At 36.8% G+C, this 25,160-nt stretch overlaps 1 protein-coding gene across 3 annotated transcripts in view; it reads right to left on the bottom strand.

The window, feature by feature from the left end:
* PARP8 (poly(ADP-ribose) polymerase family member 8) overlaps positions 1 to 25,160 on the bottom strand; it is a 177,402-nt gene that overhangs the window by 72,203 nt on the left and 80,039 nt on the right. For all 3 annotated transcript variants that reach the window (XR_005027730.2, XR_008995037.1, XM_036900391.2), the window contains exons 5-8: positions 5,767 to 5,856; positions 5,126 to 5,196; positions 3,557 to 3,634; positions 2,210 to 2,304 (exon numbers count right to left, since the gene is read on the bottom strand). Coding sequence is in view for 1 of the 3 variants with exons in the window: in XM_036900391.2 (XP_036756286.2) it covers positions 2,210 to 2,304; positions 3,557 to 3,634; positions 5,126 to 5,196; positions 5,767 to 5,856 (334 nt within the window). In the remaining 2 variants the exon portion in view is untranslated. The remainder of the gene's footprint in view (positions 1 to 2,209; positions 2,305 to 3,556; positions 3,635 to 5,125; positions 5,197 to 5,766; positions 5,857 to 25,160) is intronic.

The raw sequence follows: 25,160 nt of genomic DNA on the forward strand, positions 1-25,160 counted from the left end.
TGGCCCGGGAAGTTGACTGGTTAGTCAGAGACGGGTAAGATTCCTCAAGGGAGGTACAACCTAAGACAGGCACAGTCGCAGGGGGGCCATCAGGTGAGAAATTGGGGATCAACAGAGGTGAGGCTTAGAACCTCACCCCCCCTGTTCTGAGAGAAATCTTCTGCATACGTGGATGTTTTATTGCCCTTGTCTAGCTTGGATTAACACATAGTCTACAGGCACACACCTGATCATCTACATTTGCTCTCTTACAACACTAAACTATGTTTTCTACCTTTATCTTGTATCTACCTACCACTTCAGCATTTTATTAAAAATAATAATAATAAAGAGAGAAATGTGGTATCCACATATAAATCAAGTATAAAAATCAAATGAGTAATCATATTTGAACTGACTGTTTATAGTTCATAATGCATGAGCAAAACCGAAAGTTTCTGTGATGACTGCCCTTGTACTGTTCACTATGCAACTTATTCACTATGTAAGGATTTGTTCTCCATTTAAGAACTTGTTTGTTATGCCTCAGAAGATTGGAGACTGACGAAAATTAGGCTTGGGGTGGATTAATGATTGTGCATTGAGCACTGACTCCCCTATACAGGATTTTATTGTTGTTAACAACCATTTGATCAATAAATATGAGAGATGCCCTCACAAACAAACAAACAAAAAAAAGTACACACTTCCAATGGTAAAATAAATAAGTAACCGGGATGTAATGTATAGCATAAGGAATATAGTCAAAATATTGTAACAACTTGGTATGGTGATAGCTGGTACCTAGAATTATCATGTATATAAATGTTGAATCACTATGTTTTACACCTGAAACTAATGTAATGTAATACTGTGTGTCAACTACCCTTCAATAAAAAATAATTATTTACAAAAAAAAAAAAAAAAAGAAACATTTCGCAATTAATCACTCTAAGTGTGTCATATACTTCCCAACTAACAGTATTTGCTTGCTCTGTCAGAATCTGGCATGTCCGCTGAAAAGAATGCAACTGTATAATGTAAATGCCTTTCACCACTGCAATTCTTGAGAACAATCAAGAATCCAGCAGCCGGTATTCCACATACACCCTGTGCTTTGCTAAGTACTGGACTGCAAGTGTGATTAAAAACCAAACCCAAACAAAATACAGTGAACAAAAAAGTGTGCTGCCCCAACATTCATAGAATTCTGAGTCTAGAGGCAGAGAAGCAAACCTAACGACCAGACATGAGAAGTATAATAAATGGGGTAAGAGCCACATGTGATGGGAGTCCAGAGGGCAGAATACTTTATCTGTTGGAGATTCAAGTAAAACTCAAAGAAAAGCTGAACTCTGAACTGGGGCATGAATGAACACAGCAATGAGGGTCGAGAGGGAAGCGTTCCATGGTAAGAGAACTGCTTGTGCCAATGCCAAAAATCAGGAGGGAATATCCCAGTATTTGGATTTGGAGAACAGGATAATTCCGGTTGGGATGGACGAGACTGGAACTGAGATCAGGTCGTCAGAGGGGTCTGCAATGCTATGGAGACTTGGAGATGCCCAAATAAAAGAACAGGAGGCTGAAATAATCACATCTGACTTGTGGAAGGAAACTAGTATGGTGGCAGCAGAAGTCTTTTTCTTAAGGAGAGAAAGGAAAGGTAAATAAGGATAGAGGGGTCTTCTGAATGATAGAAAGTTGTAAAAATGGTCTGAAAAATCATCACCAAATAAGATATTAAGTAACTGCAGAGAAAAATACATTATCACTTAAACACTGTGTAAACTGATGTCTTTTTTCCTTTCTTTTTTGGGGGGACTGATCCCATATCACATGGGATTTGGTTACTGGTGGCTGTGCATGACTTATTTTTCACAAGGATGTGTCCTTGATTGATGATAACACCACAGGCCCAGCTGGCCAAATCTAAAACAGGAATTGATTATGACACTACTTAAGACTGGTATTTTATCAAACTAACTCTCCAGATTTTAATGTAATGTTAAATCACATGTACAAAAAAAAATCCGTACAGCCATAAATATGCCATTTTGTAGAAGATGAGTCTTATACACAATAGAATCTCTCTCAAATATGTTCAAATATAATTCAGCCCAAGAAAATTTCCACTTAAAAAGCTCTAACAGAATGGAGTTCTGTTACCAATGACTCACTTTTAAAATTAAAAGTAATTTTACATTTTATTCACAAAGGCATTATTTACCTGAGAGAAACTGCATGTGGCCCATAGATCTCTCTCACTGCCGACAAATCAGCTTCGAGCTGAGGGTGCTTATGCAGCTCCCCATCATAGTTCACCTGATGCAAAGAGACAGTGTGAAGTGACTGAGGGGTGAAGAGAAGCAGAAGAACCAAATACAAAGCAGCTCCTGGACAGGTCACCCTGTAGGTTCTGCCATGGTTATCTTCTGCCTTCACTGAAAACTATAGATAATGCTGCAGTAGATTCACTAAAGTTCCTCAGTTCAAATAAATCTAGTGTAATTTATCATGCTTAAAAAGTAAAACTAGATTACTTTGATAGAAAGAAAATGCAAACATTCAAACAAGTAACATCTAGCAGATGATCTGAAAAACTTTCAGACTGGTGAAAAGCATTTATTTCTCCTCTATAAAAATTAGCTATGTAAACAAAAATCAAAACTGGAAGTTATTTTAAATGATGCCAAAGTGTTACCATGGTGAAAGAATCATTAGGAAAAGTATTCCCTTGCTAAAAAAGCATTTCTGGAGAGAAGAAACCTACTTTTATTTCCATCTGTACCTCTACTGTCTTGCATATGATTGACTTACAAATTACTGATTTTGATTCTGAATGAATAAACTGACTTGCATTGTTTTATGTAATAACAACTTTGGCTTTAAAGCACTTCTGTAACATACTACTTTCCCATTACACTACCCAAGTTATAAAGCATATTTGATCAAGAAGTTTATAGAAACAGAACAAGACGCCATATAGAGCCAAAGCCTAAAATCAATTGCTCAGTTTAAAATTGTAATATTATCCTGAAAAAATATAATAAATTCTTTTGAGTATATAGATGTATGTACACACACACACATGGTTATGCCCTTTTCATGTGTATAAATTATGATGTTTCTTCACAACAATTTTTAACAAACACTTTACATTAGTATAAGAGGAAAAGGAAGACATTAAATACTAATAAGGATGTGCAATAATTAGGTCTCATCAATTATTATAAAGGTTAATCATCTTCTGTTTAGAACTATTAATCCATGCCTTTGTTAGAAGTGTCATCAATTCAGAATATTGACTGAGCACAATATGCTTAAGAAATGTAAAATTCGAAAGCATAGTTAAATGCTGTCTGCAAAACGTGCATAATGAATTAAGACAACTTCAATGTAAATGAATGATTACAGTCAAAGAACTGCAAAAGTAACCTAAATTTCTGAAAATGTGTAGAAAATGAGAAACAGATAAATTATACAGATTTCTTCATTAATTACACAGCCCTGAACAACACACAGGACTCTTACATCATAAGCACAGACTTCCACTAGGAGGAACTGATGTGCTTACCTGTCCTCCATAATAAAACTCTTCAGAATCATTATCACCTTCAGAATCTTCTTCCACTGTACTGTTTTGTCTTGACTCCTTAAAACAATAGAAAACAATTTTAATGGTCAAACTAATTGTCAACTTTTGAAAGCAAAGCAGTGAGTGGCTGTAACAGGTAGGTCTTGTGCATATTACCTGTGCTTTATATAAAAACACCCTTGGTGCAGTACCATGGATACTTCTGGTAGTAAGAGACGATTTTGTGGATGCAGTAAGCTCTATGTACATCTTTTTTAAGAGTTCTATTTTTTTGATTCTGAGTTGTACAAGTTAATATTTGATGTATATATAAAAACTATTTATAATCAATTACAACTTTGGTTTTGTTCTGAGAAAGCATCCAACAAGCTCATGCCTATTCAATTTTTTATTGAAAAGTTCCTTAGCATTATTTATCCCAGACTATTCTCACTTCCACTGCCAACTCTACACAACTGGTATGAAAGGGTTGAATGCAGTAATATAAAAATCCAATTATGAAAATAAATATGAACCATATTATGAAAAGAACTTTCAGAATATAGAAATTATTTGTTTTAGATTTCAGATTTCAAAAGGACATTTAATTAAATTTGCTTGAACTTCAAAGTCAGAGTTTCTAATTAACTGAACCACCTTCTGTTATGTGTCTGAAGTACAAACAATGAACATTCTTCTGAAGTAACTAATGGGGGGTCATTCCTATCTCTGGTTAAAATATAGGAGAATGGAAGCTTCCTTTAGACATAGGAATCTATTAATCCAGTTTTTTGTAATCATCCCTAATTCTAGACCAAATAACAAATTCTTAAGGAAAATAAAAGACCTCGAAAAGGGGATCTGGGTTTAATAAAATGCTAACAATTTTTGGTTTTAGCAACAGTATGGCTCAGTGATTCCCAGTGTGGAACAAACGTACAACACCAAGAGGAAGGGAGAGTTTCAGCGCATATATTCAGCGCATAGTTTTAAAAGTAAAAAATTATTGGTCCCATTGCACTCATTTTGTTTAAAGTCCCAGTATTTATAGATGCAAGTAAATTTTTTAAAGGAGAGGAAAGGAGATTAGTTTGTTCTTATAGTTTTAATATTGGACAACAATAAGACTATACACAATATCTGTGCTACTTTAGCTATAGAAATCACCTTTTACAAATGAAACTTTAAGTGTCTCACTAAAATATGTATAGCCACATACAGTTACTATAAGTTACATGTTTCTAGCCAATTACATTTTTTGATGAAAATACAGAGAATAAGTTAGTTTTTATATGCATTTTATTTAGATTTAAACCAGATGTTCTTTCTATTATTTCAAAGGGAGCTCCCTTCTCAAGTTAATTTCAGGCCACTACTCCTTCCCAATAAGTCCCTAAGCCATGAGAGCTTAAGTTTCATTCACTATATGCAGTCATAACCTAAATAACTACAAGCTGATAGTAAATTTATAAATTGTAAATCTGACAATAAACTGATTATTAACTATGTGTAGTAAATTTAAAACATATCTATAATGTTTTGAAGAAATATGAAATATAATTGACATACCTCACCATTTTCCTTCTGCAATTTGGATTTTATAGACAGGCAACAGTTGATGTCATTTGTCTTTCTTAATTCTAGAAGAAAATTGTGTTTAAAAAATCATTTTAGTTCTCAATATACTATTTACCAAACATTCAAAGTTTTCAGTAGAAAAACATCCCTTATGTGATTTTCTCCTTTGCAGAATTAAGGAATATTTTGAAATTATATTATGTTGGGGAGTTACACAATACACAAGCTAGTCTGATTTTTCGTTTCCCATAAAAATATGGTCAAACTAAATGTCACTATACAGATTTCTTCCACTCTCATTATGCTTCATGGGATCTACATTCATTGCCTTAAGTATGCTTTTAAATATTCATTTTGTCTAGCAGTGTCATGATACACGGAAATATTTTCACAAAAGAAAATTAACAACATAAGACATTACAACAGAACTTTTTTAAAGTACTGTAAATTTATGCATTTAAAAAATTGGAAAACAAACTATTGTACTTTAGATATAGAAAATTTGTATGGACAGCCAGACTTACAGATGCTAAAGATAAGTATCTGTTTATAAGGCATAAAAGAAACAAAAAGACAAAGCTACCTATAATCAAGAAAACAATCTGGAATTTAAAAAAGTGCATTATTATTACCTGTTGATATTCTATGAAAAATCACTGGAATTGGCTCTGTAGTAACTAATACATCTTCATCATTTTCTGAACTTGACACATATGTATTATCTGCAAAGAAACATGGACAGTTCAAGGAAAAAGTAACTTGAAAAAATACATTCTTTATAAAAAAGAGGTTAGATTCACATCAATTCCAACACCAATTCTGATTAATCTCAGAAAAAAGAATTAAATTGTAGACTTATGTGTGAATGAATTGTAAATGGCCTCTTTGAAGATGTCTGCATCTCCTAGAGAAATAGAGACTATCCAAATACATCGATCCCAAATGCATCTCTAATTAACCGTGTGGCAATGCATCCTTTGGATGCAATTGGGTGAACAGGGATCTTTACCCAGTATCAACATCATGAAGCAGGGTTAGTGAGTGGAGGGAGGGCGCTAAGGAAGAACTTTTGGTGCAACAAAAAGAGTCAGTATGTTGTAAATTACACAATCCATATTACTCATGCATAGTTTTAAATTAACATAAAGTCTCACACTGATTCTTCTTCCAAGAATTAATTTTATCTAAACAATACTACAGAAGTTGAATGCATAGAACACTAAATTGTTCCACTGATTATTTAAGCTTTTTATTCATTATTTGTTCCATCCGGGGAAAAAAAATAGTTTTATAAATTTAAGGTTTTTTCCTGATACTTACTAATATAACACATAGCTGTTTATTCTACTTTGTTCATTGATGATTACATGGCCATCTGTGAGACAGGTATTTAACAAACACTTCACCAATTCATTAATGACAGTCCTGTAATACACTCATCAGTTGTATAAAATATATAATATAAATACAAAAATAAAAATAAAAATGTAAGACAACAAATAACAGAAGCCTGTACCAATTCTGCTAAGGGAAATGAGTGTTCAGATGTCTGACATGATAAAAGATCTTCAGTTAAGTTTTCATAATATTGTGTCATTAAAGCAAGAATATGATTTTTGATTGATAGGTATCTAAGTCACTGCTTCCAAAGAAACATCTGTACTGTTTTTTTAGACCCTGAGTACTGAGTCAACAACAGTGGTATGTATTCACAGTGTAGCCACAAGACTGAACAGACATTGGCTTTAACAGTTATCCAAGGTCAGATGGAATGGATGTGGGTTAACTTTGAAACAAAACAGGTTTGCCTCATTTCTTTAATTACAAATTTTGCCCCATTGCATTTCCAAGTAACACCAAGTAAGTTGGGATATTTTTGTGTTTATCAAGTGGATCCACAGTTTAAGAAACAGATTCAATATGAATGTGTTTTAATTATTTTAAACATTCATCACTTTAGCTGAGACTGGTTCTGTGGAATCTCTTCAGTCAATAACCTTATACTTGGAGATAAGGATCAAAAACCACACAACTAAACCCAGTATTTACATTTCTTCAACCCTCATTCAGAGTCATACTGATTCAAAGTCATTTGTTACTGAATCAACTTACTTAGGTTTTCCCCATGCACAATGATTCCTTGAAGCAAACTTAAGGGGAAAAGGAGTATTAAAAGGAAGCATTAAAGCAGTAGCCATAATAGCTGACCACCAACTAGAAGAGAAGATCTAGAAAAATCCATACAGTGGACACAGTATCATGCAGTATCTCAGTACCATGGAATGAGGAGGATTTACTAAAAGCAAGAAAATTGGGACTTTCTATTTACGGAAACAGGGAAATGAGTAACTCAAGTTAAAAATGGTTTACATAAAATGTTGATACTCGAAGGCAGTAAGTTTGATTAAAGAGAATATAATTTGGTGAATAAATGTTGCATAGTGTTGAAAGACAAGGCTATGCCTTCAAACCTATTATTTTCTATGAGATTTTCTACCAGTTTGTATTTTCATTAGTATTTAGGCATTAGAACCCTTTTAATTTCTGTTTTTGGCTTGATTTATCCAAACCAAAACGCTTTCCGTTTTCATGACATTACCAATTAAATCATCATTACAATATAATAGGCCAGATCAGAGGTACACCCAAGGCAAGAACAGAAACGCAGGAGCATAGACAAAGCACATAAAACCAGACCCTGCTACCAACTAGCTGTTGTCTCCTTTAACCTAAGCCATGGTCTGCTTAGTTACAAAATGGAGAAGTTTACTGAGGATCTTTGAGGATCACCCAGCTGTAATGAATGGATTCTACATTCTTTTTGTTTGTTGTTGCTTAAATAATTATTTCTAAATCTTCTTCAAACTATTCTGACATCTGTAATAATAACATCACCTTTGCTTAGACATGGGAAAGTAGGACATAAACAGGGTAAGGAATGCACGTAAGGTAACACAGTAAGTCAGTAAAAGAATAGAGAGTCAAATTCTTTCACTGGAATTCTCCCACTTCACTCTAGAGCTGCCAATTTTTTTTCTTAAAAATTATGGGGACATTTAGGTTCTAAAGCATGTGTGTGTCAGAGGACCGATATATCTTTCTTTGCTAAAGGCACTTAACAGTAGGAACACTTTCTCTTCCCATCCCTACCAGACTATGCAAGCATTGCTGAAATGTCCGTGGCCAACTGAGAGAAGTGGGTAAAGAGCTATGGAAAAGCATCTCTCAAACTATTGCTTTCATTCTATTTCAAATGAACATAATTTAAGCCAACTCCTTCCTTTATTCATTATTATGCAACCTAAGAGAAATTATTATAAGAATTATACTAGTTTTATAATATACTCTGGATATTTTCTCTGGATGTTAAATATGATGTCAAAAATGTCAACTCCAGGCTAATCAATTATTATCCTTATTTTAAAGATGAGGAAACCATGGCTCAGAGAGATTATTTTGCCCAAATTAATGAGGTAATTAAAGTAATTGCACATAGCTAGTAAGTGTGAAACTGCCTGAATCCAATAATCAGTGACTTACTATCTTTTTTAACATCAAATATTTGTCACTCAACAATTGCGATATCCTGTAAAACATATAAAAGGGATGAAAGAATTCACACCTACCAATAGATAAGCCTCCTAATTAAAGGTAGAAATTGATGAGAAGGAATTCTGCTGTTCTATTATAGCAGAGTGAATTATCTGTCATTTGTAATACACTTACCTTTAAAAAATAAAAAATCTGTCTACAGTATAAACTCCATAAAGCAGTCCAAGTAAACCAGAAGGCTGCTCTATTTCTTCACTCTATTTTGAAGAGCCAACGTATCATTTAGTATTTTGTTTACATACATGATATTTAATGTATACCTAAAAATAAAGAACCTATCAATTTTCATTGACACTGAAACAAACTATGAAATGAGTTGCAATACACCGCCCAGGTTACTTAATAGATTAAAATTTTTTAATGACAAACATGCTCCTAAGGAAATAAAGAGGGTGACATGATCCTGAATTTAGAGGATTAAGCTGATAAATTTACACAGGGCAAAGAAAATTCCCTATTTTCAAACTTAGATGATGAGCTGGTCATGGAACCACATCATTCAGATAAAGCAGGGGGGGGAAAGCCTAAGGAACATCAGCATAACAAATTAATAAAACTACTACCAAGATTACTGCATTTTAAAATATAAAACAACATAAAAGAGCTTTTTGTTTGAAAGGATTTTTTAAATAGGCAAACTTTTTGGAAGAAAAATCAGAGGAAAAAGACAACAAATATAAAACCAATAGAAATGAGAGAAGAGAAATAGCCATAGAGTCACAGAGACTTTTAGATTTATAGACAACTATAAAAAACTTTTTGCTAAAACAACATGGACATTCCCACCAACATAACAGCCCCTCAGGAATGTGTTAAGAAGTATCTAAGAAATAAAAAAAACAGAACAGATCAGTTAATCAGGACAGAAAAGCATGACAAGTGCCCCAGAAGCATCCCTAAAAAGATATCAAGCTTAGAACTTGCTTGCAAGTTCTATCAAATGCCAGAGAACACTTTAATTCCTTCAGCAGTTTAAAGTATTTAATAACCAGGTGTTTGGCAAAAAATGCACACAATTTATGTAGATCAACATGAGGATATCTAATACAACCAGTCTAAGTGGTCACCTTGTTGTTCAAAGGAGAAAGCGCATATGGATGAAACATATTGAGAGACCTCAATATATGCCAAACAAGATGGTAAAAATTTAATACTCATTCTTAAAAAAAAAAAAGGTTTGGAAGATGAGAAAAGGAATGATACTCCCTTTTCTGAAAACAACTGGAAGCATGCTCAGTGAGCTGACAAAGATTTCATTTAGATTATTAAAAATTATTTTGGAAACTCTAGCCAGTGCAAGAGGAGAAAAAACACAGGTATGAATACTTGAAGGGAAGAGGAAGCATATAATTTTTATATAATATTGTGAGAGCAATCAAACATAGTAACTGAACAAATAACTGTACATTAAGATTTAATAATGGGTAAAATATCATCATAATAGTCACATTAAAGGAAGTGCCATAAAAATACTATTACTACTTCTTCCCAAGAAGAGACAGGAATCAGAACTGAATTAAAGACTTTGTTTTACCACCGAACTACATGTCTTGGGAAATATTATTTCACCTCTGTTGGCACATTTCTTCAGGTATAAAATGTTGTCATAGCCCCTGTTTCTGTCTATACACAGACAGGCATTTAAAGTCAATTAAATTATGTGTATGAGAATACTTGCTATGCAGTGTACTGGTTGCATCAACAAATCCAAAATTCTACTGCAGAATGCACTGATCTCTCTCCCCCATCCTTGTGTTTTGTTTGCACTCCTTTTCTTTCCAGAAAGGAAATTTTACTAGAAATTCACTAAAACTTGCTCCAAGAAGGGAATTTAATTTTAAAAAGCACAAATAATAACCCACGCTTTATTTATTTATTTTTTGAGAAGGCATCTTTCATATGTATTGATTAAATGGTTGTTAACAACAATAAAATTCTGTACAGGGAACTCAATGCTCAATGCACAATCATTAATCCACCCCAAGCCTAATTCTTGTCAGTCTCCAATCTTCTCAAGCGTAACCAACAAGTTCTTACATGGTGAACAAATTATTATATAGTGAATAAGTTCTTACATGGTGAACAGTACAAGGGCAGTCATCATAAAACTTTCGGTTTTGATCACGCACTATGAACTATAAACAATCAGGTCAAATATGAATATTCGTTTGATATATTTTTTTTTTTTTGTAGATAATTATTTTTTATTGAAGGGTAGTTGACACACAGTATTACATTACATTAGTTTCAGGTGTACAACACAGTGATTCAACATTTATATACATGACAATTCTAGGTACCAGCTATCACCATACCAAGTTGTTACAATATTTTGACTATATTCCTTAGGCTATAAATTACATCCCGGTTACTTATTTATTTTACCATTGGAAGTGTGTAACTTTTTTTTTTTTTTTGAGAGGGCATCTCTCATATTTATTGATCAAATGGTTGCTAACAACAATAAAATTCTGCATAGGGGAGTCAATGCTCAATGCACAATCATTAATCCACCCCAAGCCTAATTTTCGTCAGTCTCCAATCTTCTGCAGCATAACGAACAAGTTCTTACATGGAGAACAAATACTTACATAGTGAAAAAGTTACATGGTGAACAGTACAAGGGCAGTCATCACAGAAACTTTCGGTTTTGCTCATGCATTATGAACTCTAAACAGTCAGTTCAAATATGAATACTCATTTGATTTTTATATTTGATTTATATGTGGATACCACATTTCTCTCTTTATTATTATTATTATTTTTAACAAAATGCTGAAGTGGTAGGTAGATAAAAGATAAAGGTAGAAAACATATTTTAGTGTTGTAAGAGAGCAAATGTAGATGATCAGGTGTGTGCCTGTAGACTATGTGTTAATCCAAGCTAGACAAGGGCAATAAAACATCCACGTATGCAGAAGATTTCTCTCAGAACAGGGGGGGTGAGGTTCTAAGCCTCACCTCTGTTGATCCCCAATTTCTCACCTGATGGCCCCCCTGCGACTGTGCCTGTCTTAGGTTGTTCCTCCCTTGAGGAATCTTACCCGTCTCTGGCTAACCAGTCATCTTCTGGGGCCATACAGGGAAATGTAGAGTTGGTAAGTAAGAGAGAAGCCTTACTGTTTGAAAAGGTTAGCTTTTTACTTTGCATATTTATGCCCTGTGGCTTCTGTGCCCAGCATTTGTCTTGAGGTGTCTTTACCACTTGGAAGAATTATGATACTCGGTAAATTTGATATGAGGCATGAATTCTATTTAAGGGTTGTAATTAGGAAGGAAGAAGAAAAGCTATAGAAGTAGCAGGCGGCAGAAAACATGGGAAGATTGATTATTTCTTTGACATATCTTCTTGTAGAGTAACTTCAGCATGTATAGGTTTTAAGCTACTACTTAAATTGAGCACACACATTAACATAATAGGAGTATAGTTACATAACCAAAGCATACCTGTAATTACCAGCCATCTCCAGTGAAACCAAGAAAACCAGTTAGGCACCTTAGGCATCTGTGAAAACTTATCTATGATATGGTGGATATTCTCCAACTGAACTTGAACAGTCTGAGAGAAATCAGACAAATTAAAACAACCCATTCCTGGGGAATGTTCACATCCCTTATGTTCTTTTAACAGTAAATATTCTGTAGTTGTAAGATTTTGGAGCACTACAATTTGCACTTCTCCTAATTCTTGATTGAGTTCCAACAGTATAGAACCAGCCAAATTTGTTTTTACTGTATGCACAGGCCAGCTTAGATACCTCCTTCCTCATTCCCATGGCAAGTCCAGGAACTGGTGGGATGAGTGCATCTACAGCTGTAGCAGGGAGGGGATCTTTGTTGGGGTTTTTTGATGATCATCTTCTGGCATGAGTCCTCCAGAGAGTGCTGATGTTGGAAGTTCTTTTTCATATCGTATCTTAGTTCATTTTCGGGGTAGCCCTATTAGGCTTTGATTCTCGGTATAAACACAAACAGACCCTTTGCCTACACTTTTATATGCCCTTTATACTCTTGTGTAGAACTCATTGGAGGTACCACACAGGAACTGCCCTTTTTTTTTTTTTGATATCACTAATCTACACTTACATGACGAATATTATGTTTACTAGGCTCTCCCCTATACCAGGTCCCCCCTATAAACCCCTTTACAGTCACTGTCCATCAGCATAGCAAAATGTTCTGGAATCACTACTTGCCCTCTGTGTGGTACAGCCCTCCCTTTTCTCCCACCCCCCCATGTATGCTAATCTTAATACCCTCCTACCTCTCCCCCCCACCTTATCCCTCCCTACCCACCCAACCTCCCCAGTCCCTTTCCCTTTGGTATCTGTTAGTCCATTCTTGAGTTCTGTGATTCTGCTGCTGTTTTGTTCCTTCAGTTTTTCCTTTGTTCTTATATTCCACAGATAAGTGAAATCATTTGGTATTTCTCTTTCTCCGCTTGGCTTGTTTCACTGAGCATAATACCCTCCAGCTCCATCCATGTTGCTGCAAATGGTAGGATTTTCCCTTTTCTTATGGCTGAGTAGTATTCCATTGTGTATATGTACCACACCTTCTTTATCCATTCATCTATCGATGGACATTTAGGTTGCTTCCAATTCTTGGCTATTGTAAATAGTGCTGCGATAAACATAGGGGTGCACTGATCTTTCTCATACTTGATTGCTGCGTTCTTAGGGTAAATTCCTAGGAGTGCAATTCCTGGGTCAAATGGTAGGTCTGTTTTGAGCATTTTGATGTACCTCCATACTGCTTTCCACAATGGTTGAACTAACTTACAGTCCCACCAGCAGTGTAGGAGGGTTCACGTTTCTCCACAGCCTCACCAACATTTGTTGTTGTTTGTCTTTTGGATGTCAGCCATCCTTACTGCTGTGAGGTGATACCTCATTGTAGTTTTAATTTGCATTTCTCTGATAATTAGCGATGTGGAGCATCTTTTCATGTGTCTGTTGGCCATCTGTATTTGTTTTTTGGAGAACTGTCTGTTCAGTTCCTCTGCCCATTTTTTAATTGGGTTATTTGTTTTTTGTTTGTTGAGGCATGTGAGCTCTTTATATATTCTGGACGTCAAGCCTTTATCGGATGTGTCATTTTCAAATATATTCTCCCATGCTGTAGGGTTCCTTTTTGTTCTATTGATGGTGTCTTTTGCTGTACAGAAGCTTTTCAGCTTAATATAGTCCCACTTGTTCATTTTTGCTGTTGTTTTCCTTGCCCGGGGAGATATGTTCAAGAAGAGGTCACTCATGTCTATGTCTAAGAGGTTTGTGCCTATGTTTTCTTCCAAGAGTTTAACGGTTTCATGACTTACATTCAGGTCTTTGATCCATTTTGAGTTTACTTTTGTATATGGGGTTAGACGATGGTCCAGTTTCATTCTCCTACATGTAGCTATCCAGTTTTGCCAGCACCATCTGTTGAAGAGACTGTCATTTCGCCATTGTATGTCCATGGCTCCTTTATCAAATATTAAATGACCATATATGTCTGGGTTAATGTCTGGATCCTGTAGTCTGTTCCATTGGTCTGTGGCTCTGCTCTTGTGCCAGTACCAAATTGTCTTGATTACTATGGCTTTATAGTAGAGCTTGAAGTTGGGAGTGAGATCCCTCCTACTTTATTCTTCTTTCTCAGGATTGCTTTGGCTATTCGGGGTCTTTGGTGCTCCCATATGAATTTTTGAATTATTTGTTGCAGTTCATTGAAGAATGTTGCTGGTAATTTGATAGGGATTGCATCAAATCTGTATATTACTTTGGGCAGGATGGCCATTTTGACGATATTAATTCTTCCTAGCCACGAGCATGGGATGAGTTTCCATTTGTTAGTGTCCCTTTTAATTTCTCTTAAGAGTGACTTGTAGTTTTTAGAGTATAGGTCTTAACTTCTTTGGTTAGGTTTATTCGTAGGTATTTTATTCTTTTTGATGCAATTGTGAATAGAATTGTTTTATTGATTTCTCTTTCTGTTGGTTCATTCTTAGTGTATAGGAAAGCTACCGATTTCTGTGTGTTAATTTTGTATCCTGCAACTTTGCTGTATTCTGATATCAGTTCTAGTATTTTTGGGGTAGAGTCTCTATGGTTTTTTATGTACAATATCATGTCATCTGCAAATAGTGACAGTTTAACTTCTTCTTTACCAACCTGGATTCCTTGTATTTCTTTGTTTTGTCTGATTGCCGTGGCTAGGACCTCCAGTACTATGTTCAATAGCCGTGGGGAGAATGGGCATCCCTGTCTAGTTCCCGATCTCAGAGGAAAAGCTTTCAGCTTCTCGCTGTTCAATATAATGTTGGCTGTGGGTTTATGATATATGGCCTTTATTATGTTGAGGTACTTGCCCTCTATTCCCATTTTGCTGAGAGTTTTTATCATGAATGGATGTTGAACTTTGTCAAATGCTTTTTCAGCATCTATGGAGATGATCATGTGCTTTTTGTCTTTCTTTTTGTTGATGTGGTGGATGATGTTGATGGACTTTCGAATGTTGTACCATCCTTGCATCCCTGGGATGAATCCCCCTTAGTCATGGTGTACGATCCTTTTGATGTATTTTTGAATTCGGTTTGCTAAAATTTTGTTGAGTATTTTTGCATCTACGTTCATCAGGGATATTGGTCTGTAGTTTTCTTTTTTGGTGGGGTCTTTGCCTGGTTTTGGTATTAGGGTGATGTTGGCTTCATAGAATGAGTTTGGGAGTATTCCCTCCTCTTCTATTTTTTGGAAAATTTTAAGGAGAATGGGTATTATGTCTTCCCTGTATGTCTGATAGAATTCTGAGGTAAATCCATCTGGCCCGGGGGTTTGTTCTTTGGTAGTTTTTTGATTACCGCTTCAATTTCGTTGCTGGTAATTGGTCTGTTTAGATTTTCTGTTTCTTTCTGGGTCAGTCTTGGAAGGTTGTATTTTTCTAGGAAGTTGTCCATTTCTTCTAGGTTTCCAGCTTGTTAGCATATAGGTTTTCATTGTAGTCTGTAATAATTCTTTGTATTTCTTTGGGGTCTGTCTTGATTTTTCCTTTCTCGTTTCTGATTCTGTTGATTTGTGTTGACTCTCTTTTCCTCTTAGTAAGTCTGGTTAGAGGCTTATCTATTTTGTTTATTTTCTCAAAGAACCAGCTCTTGGTTTCATTGATTTTTGCTATTGTTTTATTCTTCTCAATTTTATTTATTTCTTTTCTGATCTTTATTATGTCCCTCCTTCTGCTGACCTTAGACCTTATTTGTTCTTCTTTTTCTAATCTCGATAATCGTGACATTAGACCATTCATTTGGGATTGTTCTTCCTTCTTTAAATATGCTTGGATTGCTATATACTTTCCTTTTAAGACTGCTTTTGCTGTATCCCACAGTAGTTGGTGCTTTGTGTTGTTGTTGTCATTTGTTTCCATATATTGCTGGATCTCCATTTTGATTTGGTCGTTGATCCATTGATTATTTAGGAGCGTGTTGTTAAGCCTCCATGTGTTTGTGAGCCTCTTTGCTTTATTTGTACAGTTTATTTCTAGTTTTATGCCTTTGTGGTCTGAAAAGTTGGTTGGTAGGATTTCAATCTTTTGGAATTTTCTGAGGCTCTTTTTGTGGCCTAGTATGTGGTCTATTCTGGAGAATGTTCCATGTGCACTTGAGAAGAATGTGTATCCTTTTGCTTTTGGATGTAGAGTTCTGTAGATGTCTATTAGGTCCATCTGTTCTAGTGTGTTGTTCAGTGCCTCTGTGTCCTTACTTATTTTCTGTCTGGTGGATCTGTCCTTTGGAGTGAGTGGTGTGTTGAAGTCTCCTAGAATGAATGCATTGCATTCTATCTTCTCCTTTAGTTCTGTTAGTATTTGTTTCACATATGTTAGTGCTCCTGTATTGGGTGCATATATATTTATAATGGTTATATCCTCTTGTTGGACTGAGCCCTTTATCATTGTGTAATGTCCTTCTTTATTTTTGTTACTTTCTTTATTATTATTATTTTTTTTAATAATTATTTTTTATTGAAGGGTAGTTGACACACAGTATTATATTACATTAGTTTCAAGTGTACAACACAGTGGTAGAACATTTATATACATAATTCTAGGTTCCAGCTATCACCCTACCAAGCTGTTACAATATCTTGACTATATTCCTTATGCTATACATTACATCCCGGTTACTTATTTATTTTACCATTGGAAGTCTGTCCTTTTTTTTTTTTTTTTTTTTTTTTTGTGAGGGCGTCTCTCATATTTACTGATCAAATGGTTGTTAACGACAATAAAATTCTGTATAGGGGAGTCAATGCTCAATGCACAATCATTAATCCACCCCAAGCCTAATTTTCGTCAGTCTCCAATCTTCTGAGGCATAACGAACAAGTTCTTACATGGTGAACAAATTCTTACATAGTGAATAAGTTCTTACATGGTGAACAGTACAAGGGCAGTCATCACAGAAACTTTCGGTTTTGCTCATGCATTATGAACTCTAAACAGTCAGTTCAAATATGAATACTCATTTGATTTTTATACTTGATTTATATGTGGATACCACATTTCTCTCTTTATTATTATTATTTTTAATAAAATGCTGAAGTGGTAGGTAGATACAAGATAAAGGTAGAAAACATAGTTTAGTGTTGTAAGAGAGCAAATGTAGATGATCAGGTGTGTGCCTGTAGACTATGTGTTAATCCAAGTTAGACCAGGGCAATAAAACATCCACGTATGCAGAAGATTTCTCTCAGAACGGGGGGGTGAGGTTCTAAGCCTCACCTCTGTTGATCCCCAATTTCTCACCTGATGGCCCCCCTGCGACTGTGCCTGTCTTAGGTTGTTCCTCCCTTGAGGAATCTTACCCGTCTCTGGCTAACCAGTCATCTTCTGGGGCCATACAGGGAAACGTAAAGTTGGTAAGTGAGAGAGAAGCCTTACTGTTTGAAAAGGTTAGCTTTTTACTTCTTTGCATATTTATGCCCTGTGGCTTCTGTGCCCAGCATTTGTCTTGAGGTATCTTTACCACTTGGAAGAATTATGATACTCGGTAAATTTGATATGAGGCACGAATTCTATTTAAGGGTTGTAATTAGGAAGGAAGAAGAAAAGCTATAGAAGTAGCAGACGGAAGAAAACATGGGAAGATTGATTATTTCTTTGACATATCTTCTTGTAGAGTAACTTCAACATATATAGGTTTTAAGCTACTACTTAAATTGCGCACACACATTAACATAATAGGAGTATAGTTATATAACCAAAGCATACCTGTAATTACCAGCCATCTCCAGTGAAACCAAGAAAACCATTAAGGCACCTTAGGCATTTGTGAAAACTTATCTATGATATGGTGGATATTGTCCAACTGAACTTGAACAGTCTGAGAGAAATCAGACAAATTAAAACAACCCATTCCTGGGGACTGTTCACATGCCATATGTTCTTTTAACAGTAAATAGTCTGTAGTTGTAAGAGTTTGGAGCGCTACAATTTGCACTTCTCCAAATTCTTGGTTGAGTTCCAACAGTATAGATCCAGTCAAATTTGTTGTTTTACTGTATGCACAGGCCAGCATAGATATCTCCTTCCTCATTCCCATGGCAAATCCAGGAACTGGTGGGATGAGTGCATCTACAGCTGTAGCAGTGCGTGGATCTTTGTTGGGGTTTTTTGATGATCATCTTCTGGCATGAGTCTTCCAGAGAGTGCAGATGTTGGAAGTTCTTTTTCATATCGTAACTTAGTTCATTTTCGGGGTAGCCCAATTAGGCTTTGATCCTCTGTATAAACACAAACAGACCCTTTGCCTACACTTTTATATGCCCTTTATACACTTGTGTAGAACTTGTTGGAAGTTACCACAAAGGAACTGCCCTTTTTTTTTTTTTTTTGCTTTGTTTTTGGTATCACTAATCTACACTTACATGATGAATATTATGTTTACTAGGCTCTCCCCTATACCAGGTCTCCCCTATAAACCCCTTTACAGTCACTGTCCATCAGCAAAGCAAAATGTTGTAGAATCACTACTTGCCTTCTCTGTGTTGTACAGCCCTCCCTTTTCTCCTACCCCCACATGTATGTTAATCTTAATACCCCCCTACTTCTCCCCCCCTTATCCCTCCCTACCCACCCATCCTCCCCAGTCCCTTTCCCTTTGGTACCTGTTAGTCCATTCTTGAGTTCTGTGATTCTGCTGCTGTTTTGTTCCTTCAGTTTTTCCTTTGTTCTTATATTCCACAGATAAGTGAAATCATTTGGTATTTCTCTTTCTCCGCTTGGCTTGTTTCACTGAGCATAATACCCTCCAGCTCCATCCATGTTGCTGCAAATGGTAGGATTTGCCCTTTTCTTATGGCTGAGTAGTATTCCATTGTGTATATGTACCACACCTTCTTTATCCATTCATCTATCGATGGACATTTAGGTTGCTTCCAATTCTTGGCTATTGTAAATAGTGCTGCGATAAACATAGGGGTGCATCTGTCTTTCTCAAACTTGATTGCTGCGTTCTTAGGGTAAATTCCTAGGAGTGCAATTCCTGGGTCAAATGGTAAGTCTGTTTTGAGCATTTTGATATACCTCCATACTGCTTTCCACAATGGTTGAACTAACTTACATTCCCACCAGCAGTGTAGGAGGGTTCCCCTTTCTCCACAGCCTCGCCAACATTTGTTGTTGTTTGTCTTTTGGATGGCAGCCATCCTTACTGGTGTGAGGTGATACCTCATTGTAGTTTTGATTTGCATTTCTCTGATAATTAGCGATGTGGAGCATCTTTTCATGTGTCTGTTGGCCATCTGTATTTCTTTTTTGGAGAACTGTCTGTTCAGTTCCTCTGCCCATTTTTTAATTGGGTTATTTGTTTTTTGTTTGTTGAGGCGTGTGAGCTCCTTATATATTCTGGACGTCAAGCCTTTATCGGATGTGTCATTTTCAAATATATTCTCCCATGCTGTAGGGTTCCTTTTTGTTCTATTGATGGTGTCTTTTGCTGTACAGAAGCTTTTCAGCTTAATATAGTCCCACTTACTCATTTTTGCTGTTGTTTTCCTTGCCCGGGGAGATATGTTCAAGAAGAGGTCACTCATGTTTATGTCTAAGAGGTTTTCGCCTATGTTTTCTTCCAAGAGTTTGATGGTTTCATGGCTTACATTCAGGTCTTTGATCCATTTTGAGTTTACTTTTGTATATGGGGTTAGACAATGGTCCAGTTTCATTCTCCTACATGTAGCTATCCAGTTTTGCCAGCACCACCTGTTGAAGAGACTGTCATTTCGCCATTGTATGTCCATGGCTCCTTTATCAAATATTAATTGACTATATATGTCTGGGTTAATGTCTGGATTCTCTAGTCTGTTCCATTGGTCTGTGGCTCTGCTCTTGTGCCAGTACCAAATTGTCTTGATTACTATGGCTTTATAGTAGAGCTTGAAGTTGGGGAGTGAGATCCCCCTACTTTATTCTTCTTTGTCAGGATTGCTTTGGCTATTCAGGGTCTTTGGTGTTTCCATATGAATTTTTGAATGATTTGTTCCAGTTCATTGAAGAATGTTGCTGGTAGTTTCATAGGGATTGCATCAAATCTGTATATTGTTTTGGGCAGGATGGCCATTTTGACGATATTAGTTCTTCCTAGCCACGAGCATGGGATGAGTTTCCATCTGTTAGTGTCCCCTTTAATTTCTCTTAAGAGTGACTTGTAGTTTTCAGAGTATAAGTCTTTCACTTCTTTGGTTAGGTTTATTCCTAGGTATTTTATTTTTTTTGATGCAATTGTGAATGGAGTTGTTTTCCTGATTTCTCTTTCTGTTGTTTCATTGTTAGTATATAGGAAAGCCACAGATTTCTGTGTGTTGATTTTGTATCCTGCAACTTTGCTGTATTCCGATATCAGTTCTAGTAGTTTTGAGGTGGAGTCTTTAGGGTTTTTTATGTACAGTATCATGTCATCTGCAAATAGTGACAGTTTAACTTCTTCTTTACCAATCTGGATTCCTTGTATTTCTTTATTTTGTCTGATTGCCGTGGCTAGGACCTCCAGTACTATGTTAAATAACAGTGGAGAGAGTGGGCATCCCTGTCTAGTTCCCGATCTCAGAGGAAATGCTTTCAGCTTCTTGCTGTTCAATATAATGTTGGCTGTGGGTTTATCATAGATGGCCTTTATTATGTTGAGGTACTTGCCCTCTATTCCCATTTTGCTGAGAGTTTTTAACATGAATGGATGTTGAACTTTGTCAAATGCTTTTTCAGCATCTATGGAGATGATCATGTGGTTTTTGTCTTTCTTTTTGTTGATGTGGTGGATCATGATGATGGACTTTCGAATGTTGTACCATCCTTGCATCCCTGGGATGAATCCCACTTGGTCATGGTGTATGATCCTTTTGATGTAGTTTTGAATTCGATTTGCTAATATTTTGTTGAGTATTTTTGCATCTATGTTCATCAGGGATATTGGTCTGTAGTTTTCTTTTTTGGTGGGGTCTTTGCCTGGTTTTGGTATTAGGGTGATGTTAGCTTCATAGAATGAGTTTGGGAGTATCCCCTCCTCCTCAATTTTTTGGAAAACTTTAAGGAGAATGGGTATTATGTCTTCCCTGTATGTCTGATAAAATTCCGAGGTAAATCCATCTGGCCCGGGGGTTTTGTTCCTTGGTATTTTTTTGAATACCGCTTCAATTTCGTTGCTGGTAATTGGTCTGTTTAGATTTTCTGTTTCTTCCTGGGTCAATCTTGGAAGGTTATATTTTTCTAGGAAGTTGTCCATTTCTCCTAGGTTTCCCAGCTTGTTAGCATATAGGTTTTCATAGTATTCTCCAATAATTCTTTGCATTTCCGTGGGGTCCGTCGTGATTTTTCCTTTCTCGTTTCTGATACTGTTGATTTGTGTTGACTCTCTTTTCTTCTTAATAAGTCTGGCTAGAGGCTTATCTATTTTGTTTATTTTCTCAAAGAACCAGCTCTTGGTTTCATTGATTTTTGCTATTGTTTTATTCTTCTCAATTTTATTTATTTCTTCTCTGATCTTTATTATGTCCCTCCTTCTGCTGACCTTAGGCCTCATCTGTTCTTCTTTTTCCAATTTCGATAATTGTGACATTAGACCATTCATTTGGGATTGCTCTTCCTTTTTTAAATATGCTTGGACTGCTATATACTTTCCTCTTAAGACTGCTTTTGCTGTGTCCCACAGAAGTTGGGGCTTAGTGTTGTTGTTGTCATTTGTTTCCATATATTGCTGGATCTCCATTTTGATTTGGTCATTGATCCATTGATTATTTAGGAGCGTGTTGTTAAGCCTCCATGTGTTTGTGAGCCTCTTTGCTTTCTTTGTACAGTTTATTTCTAGTTTTATGCCTTTGTGGTCTGAAAAGTTGGTTGGTAGGATTTCAATCTTTTGGAATTTTCTGAGGCTCTTTTTGTGGCCTAGTATGTGGTCTATTCTGGAGAATGTTCCATGTGCACTTGAGAAGAATGTGTATCCTTTTGCTTTTGGATGTAGAGTTCTGTAGATGTCTATTAGGTCCATCTGCTCTACTGTGTTGTTCAGTGCTTCCGTGTCCTTACTTATTTTCTGCCCAGTGGATCTATCCTTTGGGGTGAGTGGTGTGTTGAAGTCTCCTAGAATGAATGCATTGCATTCTATCTTCTCCTTTAGTTCTGTTAGTATTTGTTTCACATATGCTGGTGCTCCTGTGTTGGGTGCATATATATTTAGAATGGTTATATCCTCTTGTTTGACTGAGCCCTTTATCATAATGTAGTGTCCTTCTTTATCTCTTGTTACTTTCTTTGTTTTGAAGTCTATTTTGTCTGATATTAGTACTGCAACCCCTGTTTTCTTCTCACTGTTGTTTGCTTGAAATATGTTTTTCCATCCCTTGACTTTTAGTCTGTATATGTCTTTGGGTTTGAGGTGAGTTTCTTGTAAGCAGCATATAGATGGATTTTGCTTTTTTATCCATTCTGTTACTCTTTGTCTTTTGATTGGTGCATTCAACCCATTAACATTTAGGGTGACTATTGAAAGATATGTACTTATTGCCATTGCAGGCTTTAAATTCGTGGTTACCAAAGGTTCAAGGTTAGCCTCTTTAGTATCTTACTGCCTAACTTAGCTCGCTTATTGAGCTGTTATATACACTGTCTGGAGATTCTTTTCTTCTCTCCCTTCTTGTTCCTCCTCCTCGATTCTTCATATGTTGGGTGTTTTGTGCTGTGCTCTTTGTAGGAGTGCTCCCATCTAGAGCAGTCCCTGTAAGATGTTCTGTAGAGGTGGTTTGTGGAAAGCAAATTCCCTCAGCTTTTGTTTGTCTGGGAATTGTTTAATCCCACCGTCATATTTGAATGATAGTCATGCTGGATACAGTATCCTTGGTTCAAGGCCCTTCTGTTTCATTGTATTAAATATATCATGCCATTCTCTTCTGGCCTGTAGGGTTTCTGTTGAGAAATCTGACGTTAGCCTGATGGGTTTCCCTTTATAGGTGACCTTTTTCTCTCTAGCTGCCTTTAACACTCTTTCCTTGTCCTTGATCTTTGCCATTTTAATTATTATGTGTCTTGGTGTTGCCCTTCTTGGATCCTTTCTGTTGGGGGTTCTGTGTATTTCCGTGGTCTGTTCGATTACTTCCTCCCCCAGTGTGGGGAAGTTTTCAGCAATTATTTCTTCTAAGATACTTTCCATCTCTTTTCCTCTCTCTTCTTCTTCTGGGACCCCTATAATACGGATATTGTTCCTTTATGGATTGGTCACCCAGTTCTCTTAATATTGTTTCATTCCTGGAGATCCTTTTGTCTCTCTCTATGTCAGCTTCTATGCGTTCCTGTTCTCTGATTTCAATTCCATCAATGGCCTCTTGCATTCTATCCATTCTGCTTATAAACCCTTCCAGAGTTTGTTTCATTTCTGCGATCTCCTTTCTGGCATCTGTGATCTCCTTCCGAACTTCATCCCATTTCTCTTGCGTATTTCTCTGCATCTCTGTCAGCATGTTTATGATTCTTATTTTGAATTCTTTTTCAGGGAGACTGGTTAGGTCTGTCTCCTTCTCTGGTGTTGTCTCTGTGATCTTTGTCTGCCTGTAGCTTTGCCTTTTCATGGTGATAGGAATAGTCTGCAGAACTGGGACCAGTGACGGCTGGAAGGACTTCCCTTCTTGTTGGTTTGTGGCCCTCCTCTCCTGGGAGAACAGCGGCCTCTAGTGGCTTGTGCTGCGCAGCTGCGCGCAGACAGGGTTTCTGCTTCCTGCCCGGCTGCTATGGAGTTAATCTCCGCTGTTGCTGTGGGCGTGGCCTGGCTCGGGCAGCTACTCCAAAATGGTGGAGTCGCGTTGGAGCAGGAGCTGCTGGGAGGCTATTTATCTCCGTAAGGGGCCTCCCTGCTCCCTGCAGCCCAGGGGTTAGGGTGCCCAGAGATCCTGGATTCCCTACCTCTGGATTAAGTGACCCGCCCTGCCCCTTTAAGACTTCCAAAAAGCACCTGCCAAAACAAAACAACGCCCACCAAAAAAAAAAAGAAAAAAAAATTTTTTTAATTAAAAAAAAAAAAAAAAAAAAGTTTTTAATTAAAAAAAAAAAAAAAAAAAAAAGGTGGTCGTTCGTTTTTCTTTATTCTGCGGTGCCAGCCTCAGGCCTCTGCTCACCGGTCTTTCTGCCCTGTTTCCCTAGTATTGGGGTCCCTATCCCTTTTAGACTTCCAAAAAGCGCTCGCCAAAACAAAACAGCAAAAAAGCAAAAAAAAAAATTGGTCGCGCGCTTTTCTTATGTCCTCTGGCGCCCAGCCTCCAGTGCCTGCTCACTGTTCTTGCTGCCCTGTTTTCCTAGTATCGAGGGCCCTGCACTCTGGCCCGGATGGCTGGGGCTGGGTGTTCGGCAGCCCTGGGCTCCGTCTCCCTCCCGCTCTGCCTATTCTTCTCCCTCCGGGAGCTGGGGGGGAGGGGCGCTCGGCTCCCGCGGGGCCGGGTCTTGTATCTTACCCCCTTCGCGAGGCGCTGGGTTCTCTCAGGTGGGGATGTGGTCTGGATATTGTCCTGTGTCCTCTGGTCTTTATTCTAGGAAGGGTTGTCTTTGTTATATTTTCATAGATATATGTTGTTTTGGGAGGAGATTTCCACTGCTCTACTCATGCTGCCATCTTCTGCCCCTCCACCTACTTTCTTTATTTTGAAGTCTGTTTTGTCTGATAGTGGTATTGCAACACCTGCTTTTTTCTCTCTGTTGTTTGCATGAAATATCTTTTTCCATTCCTTGACTTTAAGTCTGTGCATGTCTCTGGGTTTGAGGTGAGTCTCTTGTAAGCAGCATATGGATGGATATTGCTTTTTTATCCATTCTATTACTCTGTGTCTTTTGATTGGTGCATTCAGTCCATTTACATTTAGGGTGATTATTGAAAGTTATGTACTTATTGCCATTGCAGACTTTAAGTCTGTGG

This window comes from Manis pentadactyla, chromosome 2 (genome assembly GCF_030020395.1).
Source record: "Manis pentadactyla isolate mManPen7 chromosome 2, mManPen7.hap1, whole genome shotgun sequence".
NCBI classification, from domain to species: Eukaryota; Metazoa; Chordata; class Mammalia; order Pholidota; family Manidae; genus Manis; species Manis pentadactyla.